Below are 23,304 nucleotides of genomic sequence, written 5' to 3'. Positions count from 1 at the left end.
CTCCCTTGGAAAGGAATTCCACCTCTCTCTCTTGTTCCTACCTGCTGGACCTTCGATAACGTGGATCACTGAGTACCGTGATTTCTGTATACCGACCGATTTGAAAGGAGGCAGAACTTGAGATCTTGCAGTCTGACATCATTTAAGACTTTAACGATAACTGGCATTTTGAGCCAAGAAATTTAGCAGCCAGTCAGTACAGATTAAACAAGAGTAGACTGGTTGCTCACCCCTGCCCACTCTCTATTAGCTGAATTGTGGACAGGGTCCACAGTTTGGTGTAGTGGTTAAGAGTGCAGGACTCTAATCTGGAGAACCGGGTTTGATTCCTCACTCCTCCACTTGAAGCCAGCTGGGTGGCCTTGGGCCAGTCACAGCTTCTAGGAGCTCTCAGCCACATCCACCTCACAGGGTGTTTTGTTGTGGGGATAATAATAACATACTTTGTAAACCGCTCTGTGAGTGTTAAGTCATCCTGAAGGGCGGTATATAAATTAAATATTATTATTATTAAGTGATTACATGGGCACTTGGGTTCATGCTTGTGTAGGAGTGGGTGATCCTTGAGAATTGCATCTGATGGAAGAGGGCTGTGGCTTATGAAAGACTCTGCCACAGTGAATTCATTAGTCTTTAAAGCACTACAAGACACTTCATTGCCTTGAAGAAGTATGATTCCCAGGCCATTTAGAACTTTAAAGGTTACAGTGTGTGACTTCAGAAGGCTGAATCCAACTTCTTCCTGTTTCATTTGCTCAATTTAATTGCTGAGACTTTATTTTTAAAAAGTGTGTATAAATTGTTTTCAATCTAGGTTGTTGATGACTTGATAAAAGAGCTCAAGAAAGCTTTAGTTGGCTGAGGATTGGTAAAGATTTTCAGCATTACTTAAGATTGCACAAGCATTCTGGAAAAAAAAACCCTTTGCTTTTATTCCCTTTTTAACTCACGCTCTTAAGGCAGCTTGCAAGAAATTAAAAACTCCATTGAGGCGATATAAAAAGGTTGCAGGATTAGCAGTGTTAATCATTTAAAATGTTAGCAATAAAAATGGAATAAAAACATAAGCCACAGCAGGTCTAATTTTAAAAAAAAATGTTGTCAGGATTGATCATTAGATATAAGAAATGGGCTGGCGCCGAAACCACAATATTTTAGGAGTGGCTTTCCTTTCTGAAACTGCTACTGAAAAGGATGCTGCAGAAAAAAAGAGTGACAAATTGCCTTTTTAGTGTTTCATTGACTTATAGTGTATGTGTGTTAATGTGGGGCTGCTCCCCATGGTCAGTATCATACCGCTTGCGTTTCTAGCTGCACGGCTGCTTCTAATATTAGAGCTTCAGCAGGTCTTCTTTCCAGCGGGTGGGCGGGAAGTCAGCTCCCATGCTGCAGAAAAGCTGTATTTCAAGAACCACCTGCCTCTTGAGGTAGGAATTCCATGTCACAGACTCCACAGGATGCAGCATTTCAAGGGTGAGACCTCCAGCCCAATAACTTGCACAGCCACTGACCATGTTGCATGATATCCATCAGACACTGTGAGAACCCATGTCAGCCACCCCCACTAACATGGAACGGGTCCCAGCAGCCCCATCTAGCCCAAGACTTGGGAGGGCTTGCATTTTCCTTGTCTTGGGAAACAAGAGGTATCATGGTGTTGCTGCAAGGGATCCCCCCCCCGCCCGCGCATTACTAGAACAAGCATATCTACTAACATCTTGAGCCTTAGAGAAAGCCTGTTGGTGTATAACTGAAGCCACTCTGGTGTGGATATATTGGTCAAAAAGTTAAGTGGCCTATCAGAACCTTTACAAACACAGAATGCTTTAATACGCTGCATAATATTAAGATATGTAGCTGATCAAGCCAAAATTTTTGTGTTATAAGCGAATGATGTGCCCATTGGAGAAATTTGCTATGTTAATGTTTACTAACACCATGTCAATTTTTGAACTGTTCGAAGATAAAAACAATCTATGTTACTATCCATTAACTCACAATAAAATAATTTCAACAAATAAACCAAACATCAGAACCGTCTACCTAAGATCCGGAAGCAATAGGGAAGGCTTCCGTTTTAAAGTCTTGGGAGTTGACAAGCACTGTCTCCCCAAGAACTAGAAAACTATAATTTTGGAGGCAAGCTGAAAGCAAGATATGAGCTAGAGAGAAATGCTTTGAGTTTCAGAGAAGGACTGGGTTTAGAATGTTATTGATTTTATTCACTTCATTTATATCCCACCTTGCCCGCAGTGGGAGCCCGACGCAGCTTACATTGTTCTCTTCCAAAATCCCAAATTCAGATTTATTACGGTCAAATGACCAGCAAGAAAAAGATCACATATACAAACCACAGTTCCTATCTACATAAAAAGAAAGAAGAGATTTAATTAAAACTGTTATCATACTCTGCAGATAATAAATCCTAAAAAATGGTTCTCTTCGCCTCTGTTTTATCCTTACAACAATCCTGTGAGGTAGGTTAGGCTGAGAGTGTGTGACTGGCCCAAGGTCACCCACAGCAGAGTGGGGTTTCAAACATGGGTCTCCCATTTCCTAGCCGATGCTCTACAGTCTGCCAACAAATCTTTTTGTGTAGCTACTACTCTATGCTTTATCGTTATTTTGCATTTGGGTTTAGGCATGGGCACGAATTGGAATACGAAGCAAATTTCGTCACGAAATGGGCCGTTTCGTGTATCACAAAACCATGTTTTGTGGGGCTGCGGTTATCACGAAATTCACAACATTTTTGGCCTGTTTCATTAGCTTCGTGAACGATTCATAATTTCAGACAGGCTGGCGCCGATCCTTGATTCCCTAGGTAACAATGGGCCAGACCTTTTGTTGCCTTTGGAAACCCTGATCATAGCCCACTTAACCTTGATTGGCAGCTCTCCTAGTCATCTGGAGAGCTTCCATTCTGCCCTATACAGGAGCTGGGGGGGAGGGTGTCAATCTCCTAGGCAACCAAGGAGGTGGACCTTCTGTTGCCATGGGCACACCAATCTCGCCCCTCCAAACCCTGTTAGGCAGGTCTGTCAGCCAACCACAGACCTCCTGTTCTGCTCTGTCAGCGTTTTTTATAAAAGGCACCTCTCTCTGCCTCATGTTTCAGTGACCTTTCTGATCAACGTGTTGCAAACTGGGAGGGTGGGTGGAGAAGAGCCTGCTGAAGTCTCCCTGTGAGTTTGACATCTCTGGGTATGAAGGGGGCCGTTGAAATGCCTCTTGGTTCTGATGAATCAAGAAACTAACACATCATTTTGGCAAACGTGTCAATTTTGTGAAATTTTGTAATTCGCAATTCGTGGATCATGACGAAACACGAAACTCTCGTTTCGGGCTTTTTCCATTTCGTGCCCATGTCTATTTGGGTTTCTAGTGGCTGGTCAGACACTCACCAGAAGGCTGAATCTGACCCAGGGTTTCCCTGGTTGGTGACCCCTAAAGTAAGCTCCCTCCAGTAATATACCTCACTCTTGTTGCCCAGATGCTGACCCCGAGGTAACCATGGCGATGCTGCGCTGGATCTATACAGATGAGCTGGAGCTGAGGGAAGACGATGTGTTCCTGACGGAGCTGATGAAACTTGCAAACCGGTTTCAGCTGCAGCTCCTCCGAGAAAGGCAAGCCTCTGAATAACCTGTTGCGTCTGCCTTGTAATTAGCCAAGCTGGATGCAAATTGGCTATTGGTCCTAATACAGATCATTAGTTCCTGGGGCTTTGGGGGAGGTGGCTTTGCATTTAGATGTTGGCATAATGCAAATATGTCTGTAGGTGATCCTAGGGATGGCATGATAGTCAATTATTGCCTGCAGGCTGATGGTTTTGACCATGGTCCAAGCATTCCCTGAAGCTAAGAATGCTGCTGTGCATAGGCAGCGCCTTCTTTCTTTCTAATATCTCTCAAACGTTATGTTAATGAAAGCACAGGAGTGAGGGCTGCTTTGGCCTTAGTCTTGCAGTAGAACAAAACCACTGTTAATATAAATTATCTGATAGTTAAACCTCATTCTTGTTACTGACTTATGTTCCTGCCCCTCCCACGCTCTTTTTCTTGATAGGTGTGAGAAGGGAGTTATGTCGCTAGTTAATGTCAGAAACTGCATCCGCTTCTATCAGACTGCCGAAGAGCTGAATGCCGGCACTTTAATGAACTATTGCGCTGAGATCATTGCCAGTCACTGGGTAAGTGCTGAGATCAGGCAAGGAGTGCTTGGAGATGATATCCCTGATATTCCAGGGCCTGGCATACTTATTCCAGCTATCATAAGTGGCCCTTTGTCCTCCTGTTTCTAAGGCAAAATTCTCTGTAAAGGATAGGGCTAGATTGAAGATCTGCATTTTTTGTTAGTTATTTCACTTTAAGAGCCAAATCAAAAATGCAACAAAGACTGTCCTACAGTGATACTCAGTGGCTTGGGAGCCACATGTGACCCTTTGGTATGCCACTTGTGGCTCTTATGAGCACCGTTTCCCCAATCTACTCTTTCCCATATTTCAGGAAAGTGGCCTTTGCATGGTGGACCTTTTGGTCCCCATCTTGAAACAGCCATTAGAGGAACAGGTATGCTGTGAGCCTCTCAGAAGTGTAGGCCTCCATCCATTCATGTTTAGAGGCAGTAAAACTGAATACCAGTGTCCCAGGAGGTGGCATCAGGGGAAGGCCCTCCAGAGTAACTGATTGGCCATTGTGTGAGACAGGATGCTGGACCACTGGTCTGATCCATCAGGGTGGTTCTTATGTTCCTTTCCAGAGATGGAAGTAAATATGGCTCTTTTGGTTGATAGTAATTGCAAATGCGGTTCTCCATGAGCTGTGGAGTGAGTACCACTGCTGTACCATTCCTAAAATGTGGGTGGGGAATTGTATATTTTGACTGTACCTCCCTCTCTAAATTCCCAGAATGTGAAAAGTTAGTTTGTAGCAAAGATGGGATTTACCCAGGTCCTCCTGTTTGACTTTCTAGCTTTCTGCATGCAAGCAGAAAGCTAGCTCTCTCAGCCCCACCCACCTCACAGGGTGTTTTGTTGTGGGGATAATAATGACATACTTTGTAAACCGCTCTGAGTGGGTGGTAACTCATCCTGAAGGGCGGTATATAAATCAAATGTTGCTGTTATTATTATTAAGGAATTATTAAGGGCTGCAGTCATGTAGTGGATATTTGTGCATCTACTTAAGATGGGATGTTATCACGGGAATAGCATGGGCCTTGTTTGCACTGAAAGCAAGAGGTTTCTGGCCTGCGATTACTAAATTGCAGCTTCACACTTGAGGCTGTTCTGGAAAACACTTCATAGAGTAGGAGCAAATTGCCTTGTTAAAGATCATCAGCCTATGCAGTATACTCAGATAAAAATTCTAGTGATTTGACAGTAAAATGTGGGAGGAAATAAAGTGATCCATACACATAGGAGAGGCTTGCATACAAAACTATTAGCTTGTATTCCAGAGAAGCTGTAAAAAATGGAATGTTACAATAGGTGGTACATTAGGTGAAGTGATAGAAGGCCATCTTCTTCCAGATCTCAGCTATCCCTTTCGGGTATTCTCCAGAATTGTTTAGTACAAGGTCCGCCACATTTTTCTTCAGCTCTGTGCCTTGCATGGGTCATGTGCACTTCCGTTAGAGCTGATGTCATGAGCAAACCAGTCTGTTAAGTATCTTGATTTTGGGGCTGGAATCTAACCTTACATAGCTTATGTGCCTGCATTCGGATCTCCTGACTAATTTGAGTAAGTTGAAGACTTCCGCCTTTAATCCTTGCATGCTGTGCAACTGGAGGAAGGAACGTTCATCCCCAGCCGTTTACCAGGGTAATTACTGTCACAGACTTCGCTCTGGTTTGTTCAATTGTCCTGAGCCAGAGTTTCTGCTAGCTTCCCTATTTTTAAAGGGAGAGCAGCCATTGTTTCTCATTTACAGAAGCCTTAGAGTAGCCAGACATTTTTTTTTGCACACACATCTTCTCCACTGCATCTTAAGATGGTTAAAGTTGGCAACATTTGGGCTTTCCATTCTGTACAATATCTTTATCCCTGCCCCCAGTTTTGTGTGTTATTTAATAGCCTGCCCGAAGAAGATGCTAGAGAGATACCAAGCTTGTTCACAGCTTTGTGATGTTTTACTTCATCTTGTTTAAGGTATCTCCTTACTGTGTCTTTGGAGTCACATTCAGTCTTTCTGCTACCTGAAAGAAGAAAGCTATTACTGTGCCCAGGGATTCTGTTCAGATATTTAAAAAAATTTTATAACCCATTTTTCTCTGAAAAGGACCCTTGTGAGAAAGTAGTGTGTATAAATAAACTAGTGCCTCTCAGGCCAGTCCTGGATTCTTTGGCTAGCTTGATTGGTCACAGGCTAGGAGCCCAAGGACCTGCACCTCTGGCCTGGCCCAAACTTTATAAGGTAACAGACAGGAAGAGAAAAAGCAACCCTCAGCAAAAACCGTCTTTATTTCATTCCTTCCCTCCTTTCCTTTTCCTTATTTCCTCTGTATTCATCTTGTCTGGGGTGGTGGTGATGCAGAAACGCTAGAGACAAAGCTTTCCTGGCATCATTCATCAATACCTGGGCTCATTTGTATTGCTAAAGGTCTTGTGTGGTGACATTTTCTGCCACATTAAATGGCTCTGTAGTAATAAACCAGTGGCTTAAAATATTAGTGTGGTAGTTGGGATTGGGGTGAACAACTGTTAAGATTCTTCTTCTTCTTCTCCCTCCCAGGATGATTTGAGAAAAGAGGACTTCAGCAGCATGAGTGCTCAACTATTGTACAAAATGATCAAATCCAAAACAGAATTTCCTTTGCACAAAGCTATTAAAGTGGAGAGAGAAGATGTCGTCTTCTTGTACCTTATCGAAATGGATTCACAGGTACAGTGTGGCTACCCAATTCTGCACAAGGGTTACTTTTGTAAAGCTTTCTGGCATGGCTGTCAAGATGTTACCTGGAATGGGCCTCCTTATGAGTAAGTGGGTGGAATTAGTGGCAAGGAGGAAGGCTATGCAAGTGAGTTAATGACGGGATATCTCCACCAGTATTTACGGAGTCCTTTCCCCAAGGTAGCAGACGAAACTTGGTGCTTTAAGGTCAAAGAGTATTTTTATTAAAAGAGGAAATTCACACACACAAGAGCAATATAAAAACAGTTTCTCTCACACGCACAGAGTCCTAGGAGGTTTAGCTAGAGATTGGAATAGAGTGAGGGAGGGGAAGTATATTTACCGATCCTGGAGAGTAGAGTAGTCTGCAGAGGGAGAGAGCTTCAAATGTCCAGCATTCTCGGCCAGAGAGACTTAGGGAGGAAGTGGCCCCAGGGGAGCAGCGCTTGGATCCAGTAAGCGTGCACAGTTTGAATGGGGCAAGAGTCCTGGTTCTAATAGGGCAAAACGTGTCCTGAGGCTGTGAGAGTCCCCTCAGCTGTTGGGACAAAGACTGTAAAAGTCAGTCTGTGGGAATTACAAAAGTTTGATTACTTGCTGCCAGGGTGTGTGAAAGGAAAGGCAAAGTCTCTCCTGGAACTGCACAAAAGGGGCAGTTTGCTAATGGGTTCTACCGGAGTTGAGTTGATGAATTTAGATATGAGAGAATGTAGGTTCCCAAAGAGAAATTAACTTATTGATGCTGATTGATTGCTCACAAATTTGAGGTGGGGAAATGTAATCATGGGAAGAGGACATTGGAATGTGCTGATGGGATGACACAGACGACGCTCACTATTGTTATGGTCTCAAGTGAGTTGCCGGGAAGATAGTAAATCCAGTCACCCTAGTCCTTTGCATTTACATGCACATTCCAGGCATACCTGAATCTCTTGGGCTGGGTCCAGCAATGTTCTGCCTAACCAGCGTGGAATTTCCACTGACGCAGACTAAGCTGCATTAATCCAGGGGCCCTGTGACCTTTTATATCACAGGCCTGTATTAAAGGTATATCAAATATGGCGAAGGCCAGGGCCGACTGCTTACAAAGATGGCTTGCAAAAAGATGCAAAGACATTTTTTTTAAAAAAAACGTAACCATCAACAATAAAACCAAGCATGTGAGCTGAGACTATTAGCAGCAATGAAAATAAAACCTTCATAAAACTAGTATAAAAGCGTCTTAAATACTGCAGTGTCATCAGAGTCTTAAGTTACATCAGCATTGCTTTTTGATACGATTCCCCCCCTCCTTTACTCAGAGGATGATGGGGGGAGGTGTATGCCACAGAGTGGCAACCTTGTAGATGCTGAACGTGAGATCTGGAAACCCCACATACTCCTCCATGGAAGAAAGAGGATATGAATGCATCACAAAGCCGTGCGCGGCTCAGGTCTTGCCCCCACAGAATCCTCCTCTCTTTGGTTTGTACCTCTCAGCCCTGTACCAGAAGCTTCTTTTGCAAGACCCAAAGTTTAATTCCTCAGCATGTAGGAGTCTGTCCCTGTACCAGATTCCCTGATGTTTTATTATAGCTTCATCCTGCTTTTCAAAAGAGGCTCATTTTTATGAGCCAGCCTGGAGAGCCAGCATGATGTAGTGGCTAGAGTGATGGACTAGTATCTGGGTGACCCAGGTTTGATTCCCTTCTCTGACATGGAAGCTTGCTAGGTGGCTTTGAACCAGTCACATCCTCTCAGCCTCACCCACCTCACAGGGCTGTTGCAAGGAAAAAATGGAGGAGAGGAGAATGATGGGAGCTGCTTTGAGTCCCCATTGGGGGAAAAAAGCAGGGTGTGAGTGAAGTAAAATAAAATTTTCAAAAATTAAAAATCATAGAAATCAAGCTCCTGTACAATTAAAATTTAAACTGATCGACAAAGAGGAAACTTTGGTGTGAAACCACACTACAAAGGGGGGAACCCCACCGAGGACCTAACAAGAATTACCAACGTTTACTTCTACAAGACGAGAAGGAACAGTTATATTACACTTTCTGGCCAATGAGTGGATTCACTGTTATTTACTATTGTAATTATTGTGTATTTATTATATTTAATGAAGAGTTATCATCCATATACTAGCATGTTTTGGATCAAAAAGGATATATTTATAATGAAATGTTTGACGGTTTTGTAGCACTGAGCACTTTATATTTATTAACACTTGTTTACATATCCTGTTGATTGTTGGTAATTCTTGTTAGATCCTCAGTGGGGTTTCCCCCGTTTGTTTGTAGTGCAATTAAAATTTACTGCAGATGTTGCTTGGGGAGGGGGAGTCTCACCTAAGCTGAATCCAAGCAAGATGGAGGGATGTCTGACTGCTGCCTTCCCCCTCTCTCTGGCTGCGTCGATAGCAGATGGTAACTGGGAGCATTCAGTCATGAAATAAGCACTGTCTTCCATTAATATGATGGAATTCGCTACAATCGCCTTTTTTGAAAAATCGTTTTTTACCAGCATAAATTGCCAAAGATTTTGTAAGTAGTAATTTTGAAGTCACTAAAAAAATATACCTGTAATTGAACTTTTCTCCTTAGAGTAATGATTACTGTTTTGGTGTAGTGGTTAGAGAATCTGACTAGTATTGGAGAGACCGAGGTTCAAACCCCCAGTTCACTGTGGAAGCTTGCTGGGTGACCTTGGGCTAATTGCGCACACTCAGCCTAGCCTACCTGACAGGGTGGTTGTGAGGATAACATGGAGAAGAGCAGAATGTATTATTATTATTATTATTATTATTATTATTATTATTATTATTTGAATTACACTCCACACAATCAATAATAAATAAAGATCACATGTTATCATTGATTGGCCTTGCTGAGCTGATACAGGTTTCCACCAGAGACCTAAATATCAGCCAGGTATCAATGTAATATGTATGCTGTTCCAAGTAATGTTCTCTTTTGGGAGTTCTGTAGGTGTTATGTCAGAAAGCTCCAGTTTTTCCATATAAGTTGCAACATTTTTTGAAATAATTCCCAGTGCCCCGATGATAATGGGGATTACTGTTGTATTCTTCATCCATAGTTGGGTGGTTTCTATTGCCAGATCTCTATATTTAATCATTTTTTCTTTTTCTTCGACTCTAGCATCCCCCGAAATTGCAATGTCTATTATCCAAACCATTTCCCACAACTGTTATGTCTGGTGTATTGTATTCAAGGTGTCGATCAGTTTGTATTCTAAAATCCCACAAGATCTTGACTTGATCATTTTCTAGCACCTTTTCCACCTGATGTTTGCATGAATTCTTTGATACTGGCAGATCATACTTTTTACTCAATGACCAGTGAATCAGCTTTTATTATCATCATCATCATCAACAACAACATTTGATTTATATACTGCCCTTCAGGACAACTTAACACCTACTCAGAGCAGTTTACAAAGTATGTTATTATCCCCACAACAATAATCACCCTGTGAGGTGGGTGGGGCTGAGACAGCTCCTAGCAGCTGTGACTGACCCCAGGTCACCCAGCCGGCTTCAAGTGGAGGAGTGGGGAATCAAACCCAGTTCTCCAGATTAGAGTCCCATGCTCTTAACCACTATACCAGACTGGCTTCTGCTTTGGGTCCCCATTGAGGAGTCACCTTAAAAACTTCCAACATTTATTTCAATATGGGTTTTCTTGGGTTATATTGAAATAAATATTGCTACTTTACAATATCTTAATGCCAGTCCTCTATTCCTGTTCCTGCAGCTACCTGGGAAGCTGAATGAGTTGGATCATAATGGTGACCTGGCTTTAGATCTGGCACTCTCTCGAAGACTGGAGAGCATTGCGACCACCCTGGTCAGTCACAAAGCAGATGTTGACATGGTGGACAAGAGAGGCGGGAGTCTGTTGCATAAAGCTATTCAGAGGGGTAAGAATGCTAGATATCCTGTGACAGGATCATTCACTTTCCTTCCGAGTATCTATCTGAACACAGCTAGCAAACATCTCAGATTCATAGGTACTGAAATTAGGTTTCTAGGTAGTCAGAGTGTTTTTCTAGACTCTTGTGAGAAAATGTGCATGATTTGGTGACACCTTATGTTCTAAGAAAGAAGTACCTTTTCTGGCAGCAAACATGAGGCTCTTTACTCCTTTGCCTGCCACTGAAGGAGAAGGCTGGAAGGAATTTGTAGGGAAGAAGCAATGGGTTGGATGTATGTCAAGTGCCATCAAGTTGCAGCTGATTCATGGTGAATCCATAGGGTTTTCAAGGCAACAGAAGTGGTTTGCCATTCCTTACCACTATGTTTGACCGTAGACTTCCTTGGAGGTCTCCCATCCAAGCACTAACCGGGGCCAACCTTACTTGGCTTCTGAGATCTAATGAGAGCCAGTGTGGTGCAGTGGCTAAAGTGAGGGACTAGGATCTGGATGACCCAAGTTTGATTCCTTACTCTTCCATGGAAGCTTGCTGGGTCTGTTGCATACTCTCAGTCTCAACCTACCTCACAGGGTAGGAGAGAAGATGTAAGCCGCTTTGAGTTCTCATTGGGGAAAAGGCAGGCTAAGTAAAAAATATGAGATCAGGCTAGCCTGGACTATCAAAGTCAGGGCATGGGTAGGATCGGGGTGCTTTCATTCTTTCCCCAAAACCCTGTGCTGGGAACTTGTGCATGATAAAAAAAAAGCATGCAGGTTGGGTGTGGGTGGATGAGTGGGGACTACTGGAAGGTAGGGAGCTGGGTGGAATTGGCCCTCCTTGTGCCAGCAGAAAACTGGTTGGATTCAATCTGTGATAGCTGCATTGGTGGCTCCAGGTGAGGGCAGAAAGGCAGGGTGTAAATTCTGTAAAATAAAAAAATAATAATAAACACAATACGTTGGGAATTCTGCTCAGGAGCCGAGTGTGTAGTTGTGAAGCTCTCTTTAGTGAGGGATGTCTGCTGATCTACCTTTAGATCTGGAGAAGTCAGCTGTGTGTTATTCTGATCAGGATCAATTTGTTATGACCATTGTAGAGTCACTAGACTAAGTCAAAATCTCCAAGAGGTTTGATGTAAGCAGATGCAGTTACTAATACAAGAGAAGGGATCGTCTTGAGGATTCGTATGTCGGCGAGGAATCGGTTGCCATGGCAGTGATGTCCAGAGACCTTAAGAGCATAGCAGCATCTTGAGTTACATCTTTCTCTGGCAAGATGAGCCTGTATGAAGCTTGGTTTTAATCTTAGTGGGGCTTTTTTTGCCTGTTCCTGTTACGTTAACAGTGTAAGGCAATGAGGCACATTCTTCGTTATGCCTTTGGGCTAAAAGCCTATGAAAAGGAAGTTACCTAAATGCATACAGGAAGAAAATTATTGTTCTCTACCAAAAAGGTTTTTTCTAATCTATAGACATGAATTTGTTTCCGTTTTTGATTTTTTAAAATTATCCCATCTGTCCATATGAACACACCTAGTGTGACTTTTGCAAACCTATGCACACAGGACCAAAATGTATGAGGCCAAAGTGCAACAAGATAAAAGCAACAGATGCTAAAACCAGAGCTCTAGAGAAACAAGCATGAATGGCAACCTTTTCAGGCTTGCTGAAAAGGGCTACTGTGATGCCTGCAAGCAACTGAAGATTTAAGAGGCTTCCGCAGTCAGGTTACAGGAAGGACCCTTAGCAGTTGGAATGCACAGCTTGCCAATAACTGGAAGCACAGCAGTACAGGTAGACAGAGGTAGCAGTCTCCTTTGCTGTTGCCATTCTGTGAGTGTGATCCTTACTCTAAGTCAGTTTGGGTAGATGACAATAGAGTGCATGTGTCAATAACTAGAGTGTTGAGCTAGAGCCAGCATATTGCAGTGGCTAGAGTATCTGGGAGTCGTGGGTTCAAATCCCTACTGTGCCATGGAAACTTATTGGATGATCTTGGACCAGTCACTCTCTTCTCAGCCTAACCTACCTTACAGGGTGATGGTTGTGAGGATAAAATGAGAGAGGAGTAAAATAGAAGAGGGGACAACAACGTTGTAAGCTACTTTGTGTTCCCACTAGGAAGTTATTAATAAGTTTTGGGAACAAATACCCATACAGTCATGAAGCTTTCTGTGGGTGGCTTTGTTTCAGACCCTCTCGGTCAGCCTCACTCATTTCAGAATCAACGGCAAATGGAGAACCACATGCACCAAGCCTGAGGTGCTTGGAGGAACTGGAGTGTAAAAATGTGTGACTTGGTTGAGCTGCATTCAGTCTAGTCCTTTTGACTTTGCATGTGGAAATGTGGGTAGCTTTGTTCATCCCCTTACTGTGTTTATGTCCACATTGTTGGGTGCTTGTGCTTTTCCTTAAAATGACTGCAGGAGGAGTCCCTTCAGATTTCATATATTATGGTACGAAAAAGTAGTTTCATATTTCTGAGAATGAGGAATGGAGGGAGAGGAACTGCTTTTTGAGGAATTGCTGCAGACAACAGATTAAGGAACATCAATGGCTGCCTCACTTGAAGAAAGCAGACCCTGATTTATCAAGATCCATAGCATCAGGGCTTGGGTTTAACTAAACCATTTCTGCCATTTGTGTTTAATCTTGGCGCTGTGTTGGGTAGAGCTTGAGGCATTATAATAATGGCTTCCTAGACACCCCCCCCCCGGGACTCAATTCTTTGGAACAAACTTAATTTTGGAGCCGTTGGCTGAAGTATGACTTCTCTTTTTGTTCTTCCTAAAAGGAGATAAATTTGCTGCTAACTTCCTGGTTAAGAATGGTGCCCGGGTGAATGCTGCAACCCTGAGAGACCAGGAGACTCCCCTGCACCTGGTGGCCTCTTACAACCCCAAGAAGCACACACCAGATGTCATGGCAGAAATGGCACAGATTGCAGAGTGCCTCTTAAAGGCAGGCGCCAATCCGAACATGCAAGACAGCCAAGGAAGGTAACTATATAGAAATAGCTCTGTTTGCTCCCGTGTCTTTTGCTCACTTCTAATGTCGCTTGACTTGCCCACTTGCATGGTTGGAATGACAGAATTGTTGGGGATTTGTTGCCAGGGTGACCGTGTTGTGGGCCAGATGCCCAATACAGAGGGTGTGCTTGAAGTTGGATATACTGTTGGAGACACCCTTAGTCTATGGCCTAGGCTAGATTAAGAGGCTGCATGATCACAGCTTTGATACTGATTCTTTGCATATAGATAGTTACAGGTGTGTTGGTCTGCAGTAGAACAGCAGGATTTGCATATAGATCCAATTGTAAATCTGAGTTGATGGTTGGAGAGAAACGACTGGTGCCTTGAGAACAGTAGAGAGAAAAGTTGAGTGTAGGAGGAGATGGGATGTGGATAAATGTACAGCTAGTGAAACTTCTTGAGCTGGTGCAGAAAGTTCTTGATGAATCAGAATATGATTTGATGCTAAAATGGATTTTATAGCCATGTACAAAAGGAAAAAATTCTGGAAGACACAATCAAGGGAATGGGATAGTCTCATGCTCTTTGGAAATAGGCCTGTGCTTGTTGAATTACATAGTAGATCTTGCTGTGAAGCCTTTGGGAGACTTGTCCTAATGGAGCTGACCTCTTTCTTTCCTAGGACTCCATTGCACTCCTCCATTATTGTTAGGAATGACCAAGTATTTAGTCAGCTACTCCAGTGCAAACAGTAAGTCTGTACTACCCAATAAAATATAACTTATTGTGTTGCTAACTTTTTGGGGGGGGTGGAGGTCTGATTTTCCAAAACATGGGGCTTTGTATGAGCCTGAGAAATAACAATACTTGGAGGGGAAAATACAAAAGTGCCTTATGCCAAGTCAGATCATTGGTTCACCTAGGATGATACTGTGTTCCTTTGACTGGCTGCTTTTCTCCAAGGCCTCAGTTGGCGGTCTTTTCCTAGACCTGCCATTTTAACTGGAGATGTATGTCTAAGCTGTGCTGTGTAATTATGGGTTACAGTTAGTGGCAAACTTGTACCTGTTTGGCACTTGGACTCCTGGGTAACTTTCAGTTCTGAAATAGTTTGGGTGTGATTGGCTAGAAAGTAGCTGCTCCAGTGCATCCTTGTCCATATAAGAGCAAAATTGCATCTCAAAATTGGCAACGCCTCACCTTCAGCAGGTGGCTGCTAGAAACTAGATCTGTGGTGCTAGTCAGAATTTGCAGTACCCTCCTTGGGTATATTTGTTGGATGCCTTCCCTCTCCAAGGTACCATATACAACATTTTAATTTACCTAGGCCTTTGACATCAGTTTAAGATTCTCTCTACTAGTTGCAAATTCTGTGTTCACTACTACGTATTACAGACCTTTTACAGAATTGTGTTTTATTTGTGTTCTAACCTGTTTTGTAGGCCAAATGAAGCTGAGAGATGGCGGTGGGCGGGGGGGGGGAAGTAAATCAAATTGCAGTTAGTGTATTATGGGTCAGAATATTTGCATCTTTTAAGGCTCGATTTGGAACTGAAGGACCATGAGGGAAGCACCGCTTTGTGGCTTGCTGTTCAGTATATCACTGTCTCTTCTGACCCTTCTGTAAACCCCTTTGAGGATGTCCCGGTTGAGAACGGCACTTCTTTTGACGAGAACAGTTTTGCAGCCAGGCTTATCCAAAGGGGCAGCAACACAGATGCTCCAGATACAGTAACAGGTAAGTGGAAGTGGTGATGGTGTGCAGAAATCAATGGTGGCAAGAAACCAACTGGGGTGAGATTTGACATTGCCTTTTGTGATTGGTAGGAAATAATTTCCATGTAGCTCCATGTCGACTTCTAAAACCCAGGTTGTAGTTTGTATGTCTTATATCTTACCCTTCATCCAAGGAGCTCATAGTTCTCCCTTCTTTTCCATTGGTGTGGAAAGCATATTTGTAAAAAGATTAATCTTCGCTGCCTGCTCTGCAGGCACAGCTGTGCTGAAGATCTTGAAAAAGTTCATTTATGAATGGCCCAGTTTCACCTACTGAGCTTCATGGTTGAGTAGAGATTTGAACCTGGGTGCGCTTAGTAGCTTCTCTTGATGTCTCCAAGAGACCAGACAGATAAATGCTAGAATTTGGTTATTAATTTGAACTGGGTAGTTGCTAACCTTCTAGAGTACAAGGTACACTCGATTGTTGATCTTGGGGCTAGGAACCTTGTTTTCAGGTGAAGACCATGCTGGACACTTGCTGAAGGCCTGAGGCTACCTTTCCTCACACAAACATTCTTCTTGTAAGATGCCACTGCTGCTATTCCCATTTCTCAGATAGAGGAATGAAGATGAGAGGAGGTGGCTTCTCTAGGGCTACCCATGAATGGTTGATTGAATTGACCGAACTCAGAAGTTTCTGGTTGTGCACAAAGAGTTGGCTGTCAGTTGTGTGTATGATGTAGCTAGTTGTTAGGAAGAAAAAGCCCCTGTAAGGTGAAATCTCTTTAGGCAATCTTGGTACAAGTATTGAAAGAAGCAATAACCTGTGACTGAATTCCAGCTTCTCAAGAGAACTGCAGAATGAACTTCAGAATTTAGGAATGTCATGTCTAAATGTTACCAGCAACTACATAGACGTTTTGAGATCTAAAGTGGCACACAGTTGGAGCTTTGACCAAGTCTAGCTGTGCAAAAAGTGGCTTCTGACTTTGAAATCTAGGCATGCCGGTTTAAAAGTCCTCAGAGATCTTACTCTGCTTGGAACGGGGAATTGGAGCACTTGTGATGTTAGCGACTGAAAAACTGGCCGGAATGCGTTGCCTTAATAGTAGTCCTGTAGGAAAAGAGTGAACTTGGAGAGAAAAGATGAAAGTCAAGTAGAAGAGAGCAGGGCAGCAAAATTGAAGTTATGAAAGGAATGACTGCTTTGGTGTAAAGAGTTGGTTATAAGATCATATGGAGAAAGGTACAGCGAGCATTTTCAAATAGTTGTTACTTTTGAATTATGAACCAAAAAAAAAATACTCCTGTCCTCTAATGAAACTAAGGTTTCAAACTGTTCTGCTTCATGGGAGAAAGAATCAAACCATAATTTAGAGTAGTTCAGGTATGTCCCAGTTGGCTCCAGATCCCTGTTGGAACAGAATTTGCTAAAAAGGAAAAAGCACCTTTGACCCTTCTCCCAGTGAGATGCTCCATTGCTTATTTCAAGAGAGATTCCCTCTTTCCTGAAGTTTGACCTCTCTGTTCTGAAAGCAGAAAATTAGGAGGATCAGTTACAGCTACTAAGGTGCGCTGCTCAAATGTGAACTCTTCTGGGGATTGTGAGCAGTGGGCCTTGTAATCTGCTCTCCCCCCCCCCCGCCCATGTCTTCCATGCATGTCTTGTTAAAATCTAGCAGAACCTCACAACATTGCTTTTTAAAATAGCTAGCCGTCATGGTTTTAAGTGGGAAGTCAGATGCTGATGATAAAAAAAACCTGTGCTATGACCTTTGCCATACTTGCTTTGGCAAACACAAGATGGTGACTTGAATGGTTTTTAATCTGTCATTAATTCTGTGTGCTGTTTTCCTGTTGCCTCCAGGAATCTGCTTGCTGCAGAGGGCAGCGGGAGCAGGCAACGAGGCTGCAGCGCTCTTCCTGGCGACTCATGGGGCCAAAGTTAACCACAGGAACAAATGGGTAAAGAAGAGAATTAAGGCCTGTTTCACTATACTGTTGTCCATAAATGTTGCTTGTTGGTTGTGTGAGATGAAGGGTGGATTTTAGGTTTGTACGTTTCATCCAATATGTCCTCAACCAAAGGGTGGGAAAAGTGAGAGTGGCATGAGATCTTGCATTTCTTTTGAACAGTGTGCTGGTGCATGTTTCCAAGCCTGGGACAGGAAAGATAGAGTAGGAAACTCGCACACCTGATACTCGCTCTTATTCTTGCCCCTATTAGATTCCACGAGCCAGGTACTATCTGCTTCATAAACCTAGTTATTAGCATTAGAGAGTTGATGGGTGTTGGAAAGAACCCAAGGGCTTGTTGAAACTTACGGATCATTCAAAGGTCTCAGCATTTAGACACAGAGGTGTAAAATTTATGTGAATTCTGAAGCCATGGAAGAAAATTTTGGGTAGGTGGGGAGGACAGATTCTAGAAATGCATCATTTGTAACTTGGCATATAAAACTGGGCCTGTTTGGCATATTTATGGAATTTGAAAGTATGAGCACCTGAGTTTTCTGCAAGTAGCACCGCAAGCAGATATATAGGCTGTTGTCTTCATTCCCTGCTTGTGGACCTCTTGAGGGCATCTGGCCACTGTGACAAAAAAGGGCGTTGAACTAGATGGGGTTTCAGTTTCATCTGGCAAGTCTGTTAGCATTCTTACGGTGCGGTCCTAAGCAGAGTTACCTCCTTCTAAGCCCATAGGTTTAGAAAGATGTAAAAATTGCCTAATGCGGCACTGTTAGTGGATAGCTCTATCATATGAGTGATTCTGCACACGTTGGATAATGCACTTCCAATCCTCTTTATAGATCATTTGGAACGGATTTTGTTGTGTGCGGAACGAAAAATCCACCTCAAATGATTGATAAAGCGCATTGAAAGTGCATTATCCAACTTGTGCGGAATCAGCCATATATAGATGCTGCTTTCAAGCTCTATTGTCTTAAGTTGACGAAACTCTTCTCTTAAAGGGAGAAACACCGCTGCACACAGCCTGTCGACATGGTCTGGCCAACCTCACAGCAGAGTTGTTGCAGCAAGGAGCTAACCCCAACATCCAGACGGAGAAAGCAGTGCCTGCCCAGAAAGGAGCGACTATACCAAGCACAGCAGATAATGTTTATTTGCAGACTCCCCTCCACATGGCAATAGCATATAACCACCCAGATGTGGTGTCAGTCATACTGGAACAAAAAGGTAAAGGGTCTGTTGGGAGGCTTGCATCCTGCACATCTTTTTGTAAAAACATTGAACTTTGTTCTTATGGGTGGAAGATCCTATGTCTGGGGATCCCACACAAATAATAAAGAAACTAACAAGACACAGTTCTACCTCCAGCATTTCTTTTCAAAACAAAAGGATAACTTGGATTGTAGTAATAGAACGTTAAAATGGTTTAATTTTTTGTTTTTCAGCTAATGCCCTTCATGCCACCAACAACTTGCAGATTATTCCTGACTTCAGTCTTAAGGACTCCAGAGACCAAACCGTACTGGGACTAGCATTATGGTCAGGTAAGTGTGAAGCTGTTATGGAATATGCCTGTGTTCAGTGGAGGATCTCAAGGAAAGTAGTACAAAAATGAGAAGCTAGATATTTAGACTTAGAGGCATCTCTCTTGTAAGGAGTTGGAGTAGCTTGCTGTAAAAAGTGGATCCGTGCCTCAGGGCAGTCCCTCCTAGCAACCTCCTATGATTATTTGCATGATTAGCTAGGGGAACCCATGATACATAGTCAGTTTCTTGCATAGGCGTGTGGCAGATTGGATGAAGCCAGTTTATGAAGGCCTTGTGTGGTTTATGGCTTTCCAAATGTAGATTCAAACTTCACTGGATTGGGGTTGTCGTTGTGGTATTATAACATCATAATCTGCAGTTGGTTTGGGCCGGCATGTCTATACCTAAATAAGCGTTGCCTGGAGTAAGGACCAGGATCCTGTTTGCTAGCTCCTGGACATTTTCAGCTTTGCAATACCTAGACCAGATTAAGAAGACACAGACAAGCATGTACTAGCTTTGGCAGTGCCGACAGAAAGGCAAGACAGATTCAAGTCCTAAAATTGCTGTTGAAGGGATATCACTGTAGATCTTTTCGCTGCCTGGAGTGGCCACAAGTTGTTGGTGGGGAGGAGATTAAATTTGGACCTTTGTAGGTCTGCCCCAATACTCAATCCATTACTCTGTCTCTCTCTTCTCTCCACCAGTTCTCCCACCCCCCATTAGATTCAGGTTGGGAAGCTGGCTAGGATGAGATATTAAAGAAGTAAGGCCAGAGAACTGGGCATGGAATGGTGCAAGATAGTTTGATGTGCCCAAGGATCCTTGGTTTTAAGCAGCAGCTGCCATGCGCAGTGGTAGTTGGTGTTCAAGCACCAGGTCCCAAGATCCCAGTAGGCGTTGTTTACAAAAGTACATATGGATCCCCTCTTCTGCAACAAGAACAATTTTGTGGAAGTAGCTCTTTCTCACTTCCTCTTCCCTCAGTAATGCAAGAAGGAAGCAGGGAAGGGACAGTTTTAGCCAGTTACCCCTTTTTGCCACAGTGTGGTGCTTCCCCTTTTATTGAACCCTCAGGAGTGCTTTTTCAGGGGAAAGAGGAGTTAGCAAACAACTTGCAGTAACCGCCACGCACGAAGGCACTTTACTGCTTGATACTACTATGCATAGGGGCATTGGGAAAGGATGGTTCCTTCTGAGGCCTTGCACATGCCCATAGGACCCATACCTTAATAATTGTGATCTCCCCGCACCCCCCTCCCCAAGCACATGCTTGCTGAACTTTGTTCAGAGGGGTAGCCTCAGAATTTGTGGATGGGTGCAAATGTTCATTGAGCTGTTCTCGTTGTTGAATGGAGAGGGCGTGAACTTTGCTGAAGTCTATCAGTTTATCTTTTAAAATCTGGCATTCTGTGACATCATAATATGCCTTGATTTCCCCCTAGGCATGCATATCATAGCCGCTCAGCTCCTTGGATCCGGGGCCTCCATCAATGACACCATGTCGGATGGGCAGACACTGTTGCACATGGCAATCCAGAGACAGGACAGCAAGAGCGCACTCTTCCTGCTGGAGCACCAGGCTGACATAAATGTCAGGTACAACCTGGGCCTGGGCCCTGAATTTGTAGGAGAGTAATTGGATGATATTCAAGACCATGTGTGCTCTGCGGTTTGGTAGTAATGCTGGGCATTGTGAAGTCTTGATTTTCAGTGCAGGCAACTGATGTCCAGTGAGGTCTTAAAAGTGGATGATTTGGAACATTTCCAGAGGTTTTCGGGGAAAGGGACTTCCATAGCTTCTTGTCCCAAAGCCACTATATAGTATCTTTCTTTTCCTGCCAGAGGGAAGGAAAGACTACAGTTCATGGACTTCCGTAGTTTTGTATCTCCCGCTATCTAGCCCCTGTATCCACTAGCAGCTCCTTCTATCCCCTTCATCTGGAGGGGTAGAACCTGGGCAGTGTCATCAGCTACCAGGGCAAGAGGAAGCTGATATTCAAACATCCCATATCCCTAAAAACGGATGTGTTGTATTTTAATAGCCACTTTGGGACCAGCTGAAGATTAGGGGGGGGGGGGGTCATTGTTACAAGCTTATGATGGTGAACTGCACTTCTACTACCTGATGTTTGTTACCTGTTTTTTTGGCAGGTATAACTCTGTTACCTGGCTTTGGTTTTCCTAGAGTGTCAGAGAGGTTTCCCTTAATACCTGCTTCTAAGATCCTTTAACTGAGGCTGCCAGTGACTGAACCTGGCACCTTCCTCATGCAAAGCATATGTTCTTCCATGGAACTGCACGCTGTTTCCATCTTCCAGCACAGGCTTGTCTTCCAGCACAGGCTTTCCAGGGGCATCTGTCCACTTACTACTTGAGACAGAAAGCTGGTCTAGATGATCCTTTGATGTGATCCAACAAGGCCATGGATACATTCAGTACAAAGCTGGAGGGGAGCATGGTGTGCTCCAGGATTACAGAAGAAAGGGCTCCTCAACAAGGTGCCAAATGGTCATTCTGCTAGTGAAGTTATGACTCGTTACGACACAGCAGCAGTGGCTGGTTCCACATACAGCCACGTGTGCTTTTATTGCAGGACGCAGGATGGAGAGACGGCCCTTCAGCTGGCCATCAAAAACCAGCTTCCGCTCGTGGTCGACGCAATCTGCACCAGGGGAGCAGACATGTCTGTGCCGGATGACAAGGGCAACCCTCCACTCTGGCTTGCGCTAGAAAACAACCTGGAAGATATTGCCTCAACTCTGGTAAGACTGGATGGCGGGCCTTGTACTGTCCTTTCTGGTTTTTTAAAAAAGAGGTTTGCATTGCTGCTGGATCACAATACACAAAATATTTTTTAATAAAAACTCTTTTACCAGTTACTTCTACCTCCCTTCTAAACCTTTAAGGTGGAGAAGAACTATGAAAAACTCCACCTCATCAGTAGTTGGGATCTATTAACTATCAGTGAAAGTTTCTGATGGATGCCAGTCTTTCCCTTGTGTCCCATCCCTCCTCCTGCAGGCCTTTCTGACTCCAGGAAAGTTGATTCCTAGAGTTGTAGGGCCCTCAGTGATTAATAGGCACTGGTAGGAAGGCGTCTGATCCGTTCTCCCCTCCTCAGTAAAGTCTTCCAATCAAGGTGACTTACGTGTCCGTGTAGGATCTGTGACCTTGGGGATCTGCAGTTCTGATGTCAGAAAGGACTGCTGAGGGAGGGAGGATAAGGGAAACACCTGTAATCCTTGTACCTATAGATAACTTTAATCGTGCCCAAATGTTTATTAGCTGTTCATTAGCATCTTTCTGCATCTCTGCCTGCAGGTAAGACACGGTTGTGATGCCACTTGCTGGGGTCCAGGGCCAGGTGGCTGTTTACAGACCCTCCTTCACAGAGCCATCGACGAGAACAACGAACAGACCTCCTGCTTCCTTATCCGCAGGTGAGACGCAAGCCTGTTTGAACTGTGTGTCAGTTGCAGCTAGATTTCTGAAGGCTCATGCTGTAACCATTCATGGCCTATAGAACATGTGACTTCTCCTTGGCTCCTATTAACCAATTAGTCAGCAAGCTCTTTGTCTGCACAGTTGTTGGGGAAACTATGCTGTTTTACCTGTGATTCCTCCCAATGTAAATTCAGCGTAGGGCTAGGCTGATGCACTGCTTTCTCCCTAGCGGCTGCGACGTCAACAGCCCAAGGCAGCCCGGCGCCAATGGAGAGGGGGATGAAGAGGCTCACGATGGACAGTCGCCTTTGCACTTGGCAGCCTGTTGGGGCCTGGAAGAGGCGGTGCAGTGCCTTCTGGAGTTTGGTGCCAATGTAAACGCCCAGGTACAGGAGGGAGAACATTTTCCGGGTCTTCATCTCCTGGCAGGCCTCTTCATGTCCTCCTCTATGCCTGGAACAGGCTCCCCACTCCCCAGTGAGGCTCACCTGGCACCTGCTTTACTTTCTTTTAGGTGCCAAGCGAAAGCGTTCCTGTTTACCACTTTTTACTTTTCGTTAAGGGATTTTATTTCTTCCATTCCATTCCGTAGGCCCAAGGAGCAATATATCTCCCTCATTTTTATTTGCTCTCTGTATTTTATGGTGTTATGCCCCTGCTTATTTTAAGAACTTTGGGGGTTTTGGGGGAGGTTTCTTTTAACGGCTTTGTCTTTTAACAGCTCAGTTTTGTTGACTTAGATGTGAGCTGCCTCAAGCAGGTCTCTGGTGAGGCTGCATATAAATTTTCCGAAGAAATAGATTTCCTCTTTGAGTCCATACAACGAATCTGTGCCAGGAGGGAGGAGGGACTCGTAGTGTGCCTT

The 23,304-nt window shown here is 43.8% G+C and overlaps 1 protein-coding gene across 2 annotated transcripts in view; it reads left to right on the top strand.

The window, feature by feature from the left end:
- ANKFY1 (ankyrin repeat and FYVE domain containing 1) overlaps positions 1-23,304 on the top strand; it is a 51,780-nt gene that overhangs the window by 17,142 nt on the left and 11,334 nt on the right. For both annotated transcript variants that reach the window (XM_055001058.1, XM_055001059.1), the window contains exons 4-17: positions 3,494-3,629; positions 4,069-4,192; positions 6,736-6,885; positions 10,647-10,812; positions 13,599-13,803; positions 14,459-14,527; positions 15,315-15,514; positions 17,363-17,460; positions 18,468-18,693; positions 18,912-19,010; positions 20,438-20,591; positions 21,589-21,757; positions 22,317-22,435; positions 22,669-22,825. In XM_055001058.1, coding sequence (XP_054857033.1) covers positions 3,494-3,629; positions 4,069-4,192; positions 6,736-6,885; positions 10,647-10,812; positions 13,599-13,803; positions 14,459-14,527; positions 15,315-15,514; positions 17,363-17,460; positions 18,468-18,693; positions 18,912-19,010; positions 20,438-20,591; positions 21,589-21,757; positions 22,317-22,435; positions 22,669-22,825 — 2,072 coding nt within the window. The remainder of the gene's footprint in view (positions 1-3,493; positions 3,630-4,068; positions 4,193-6,735; positions 6,886-10,646; positions 10,813-13,598; positions 13,804-14,458; positions 14,528-15,314; positions 15,515-17,362; positions 17,461-18,467; positions 18,694-18,911; positions 19,011-20,437; positions 20,592-21,588; positions 21,758-22,316; positions 22,436-22,668; positions 22,826-23,304) is intronic.

The sequence above is a fragment of the Eublepharis macularius genome, chromosome 17 (assembly GCF_028583425.1).
Source record: "Eublepharis macularius isolate TG4126 chromosome 17, MPM_Emac_v1.0, whole genome shotgun sequence".
Lineage (NCBI taxonomy): Eukaryota > Metazoa > Chordata > Lepidosauria > Squamata > Eublepharidae > Eublepharis > Eublepharis macularius.
Note: the sequence above shows the minus strand (reverse complement) of the source record. Positions and strands in the feature narration are given on the sequence as shown.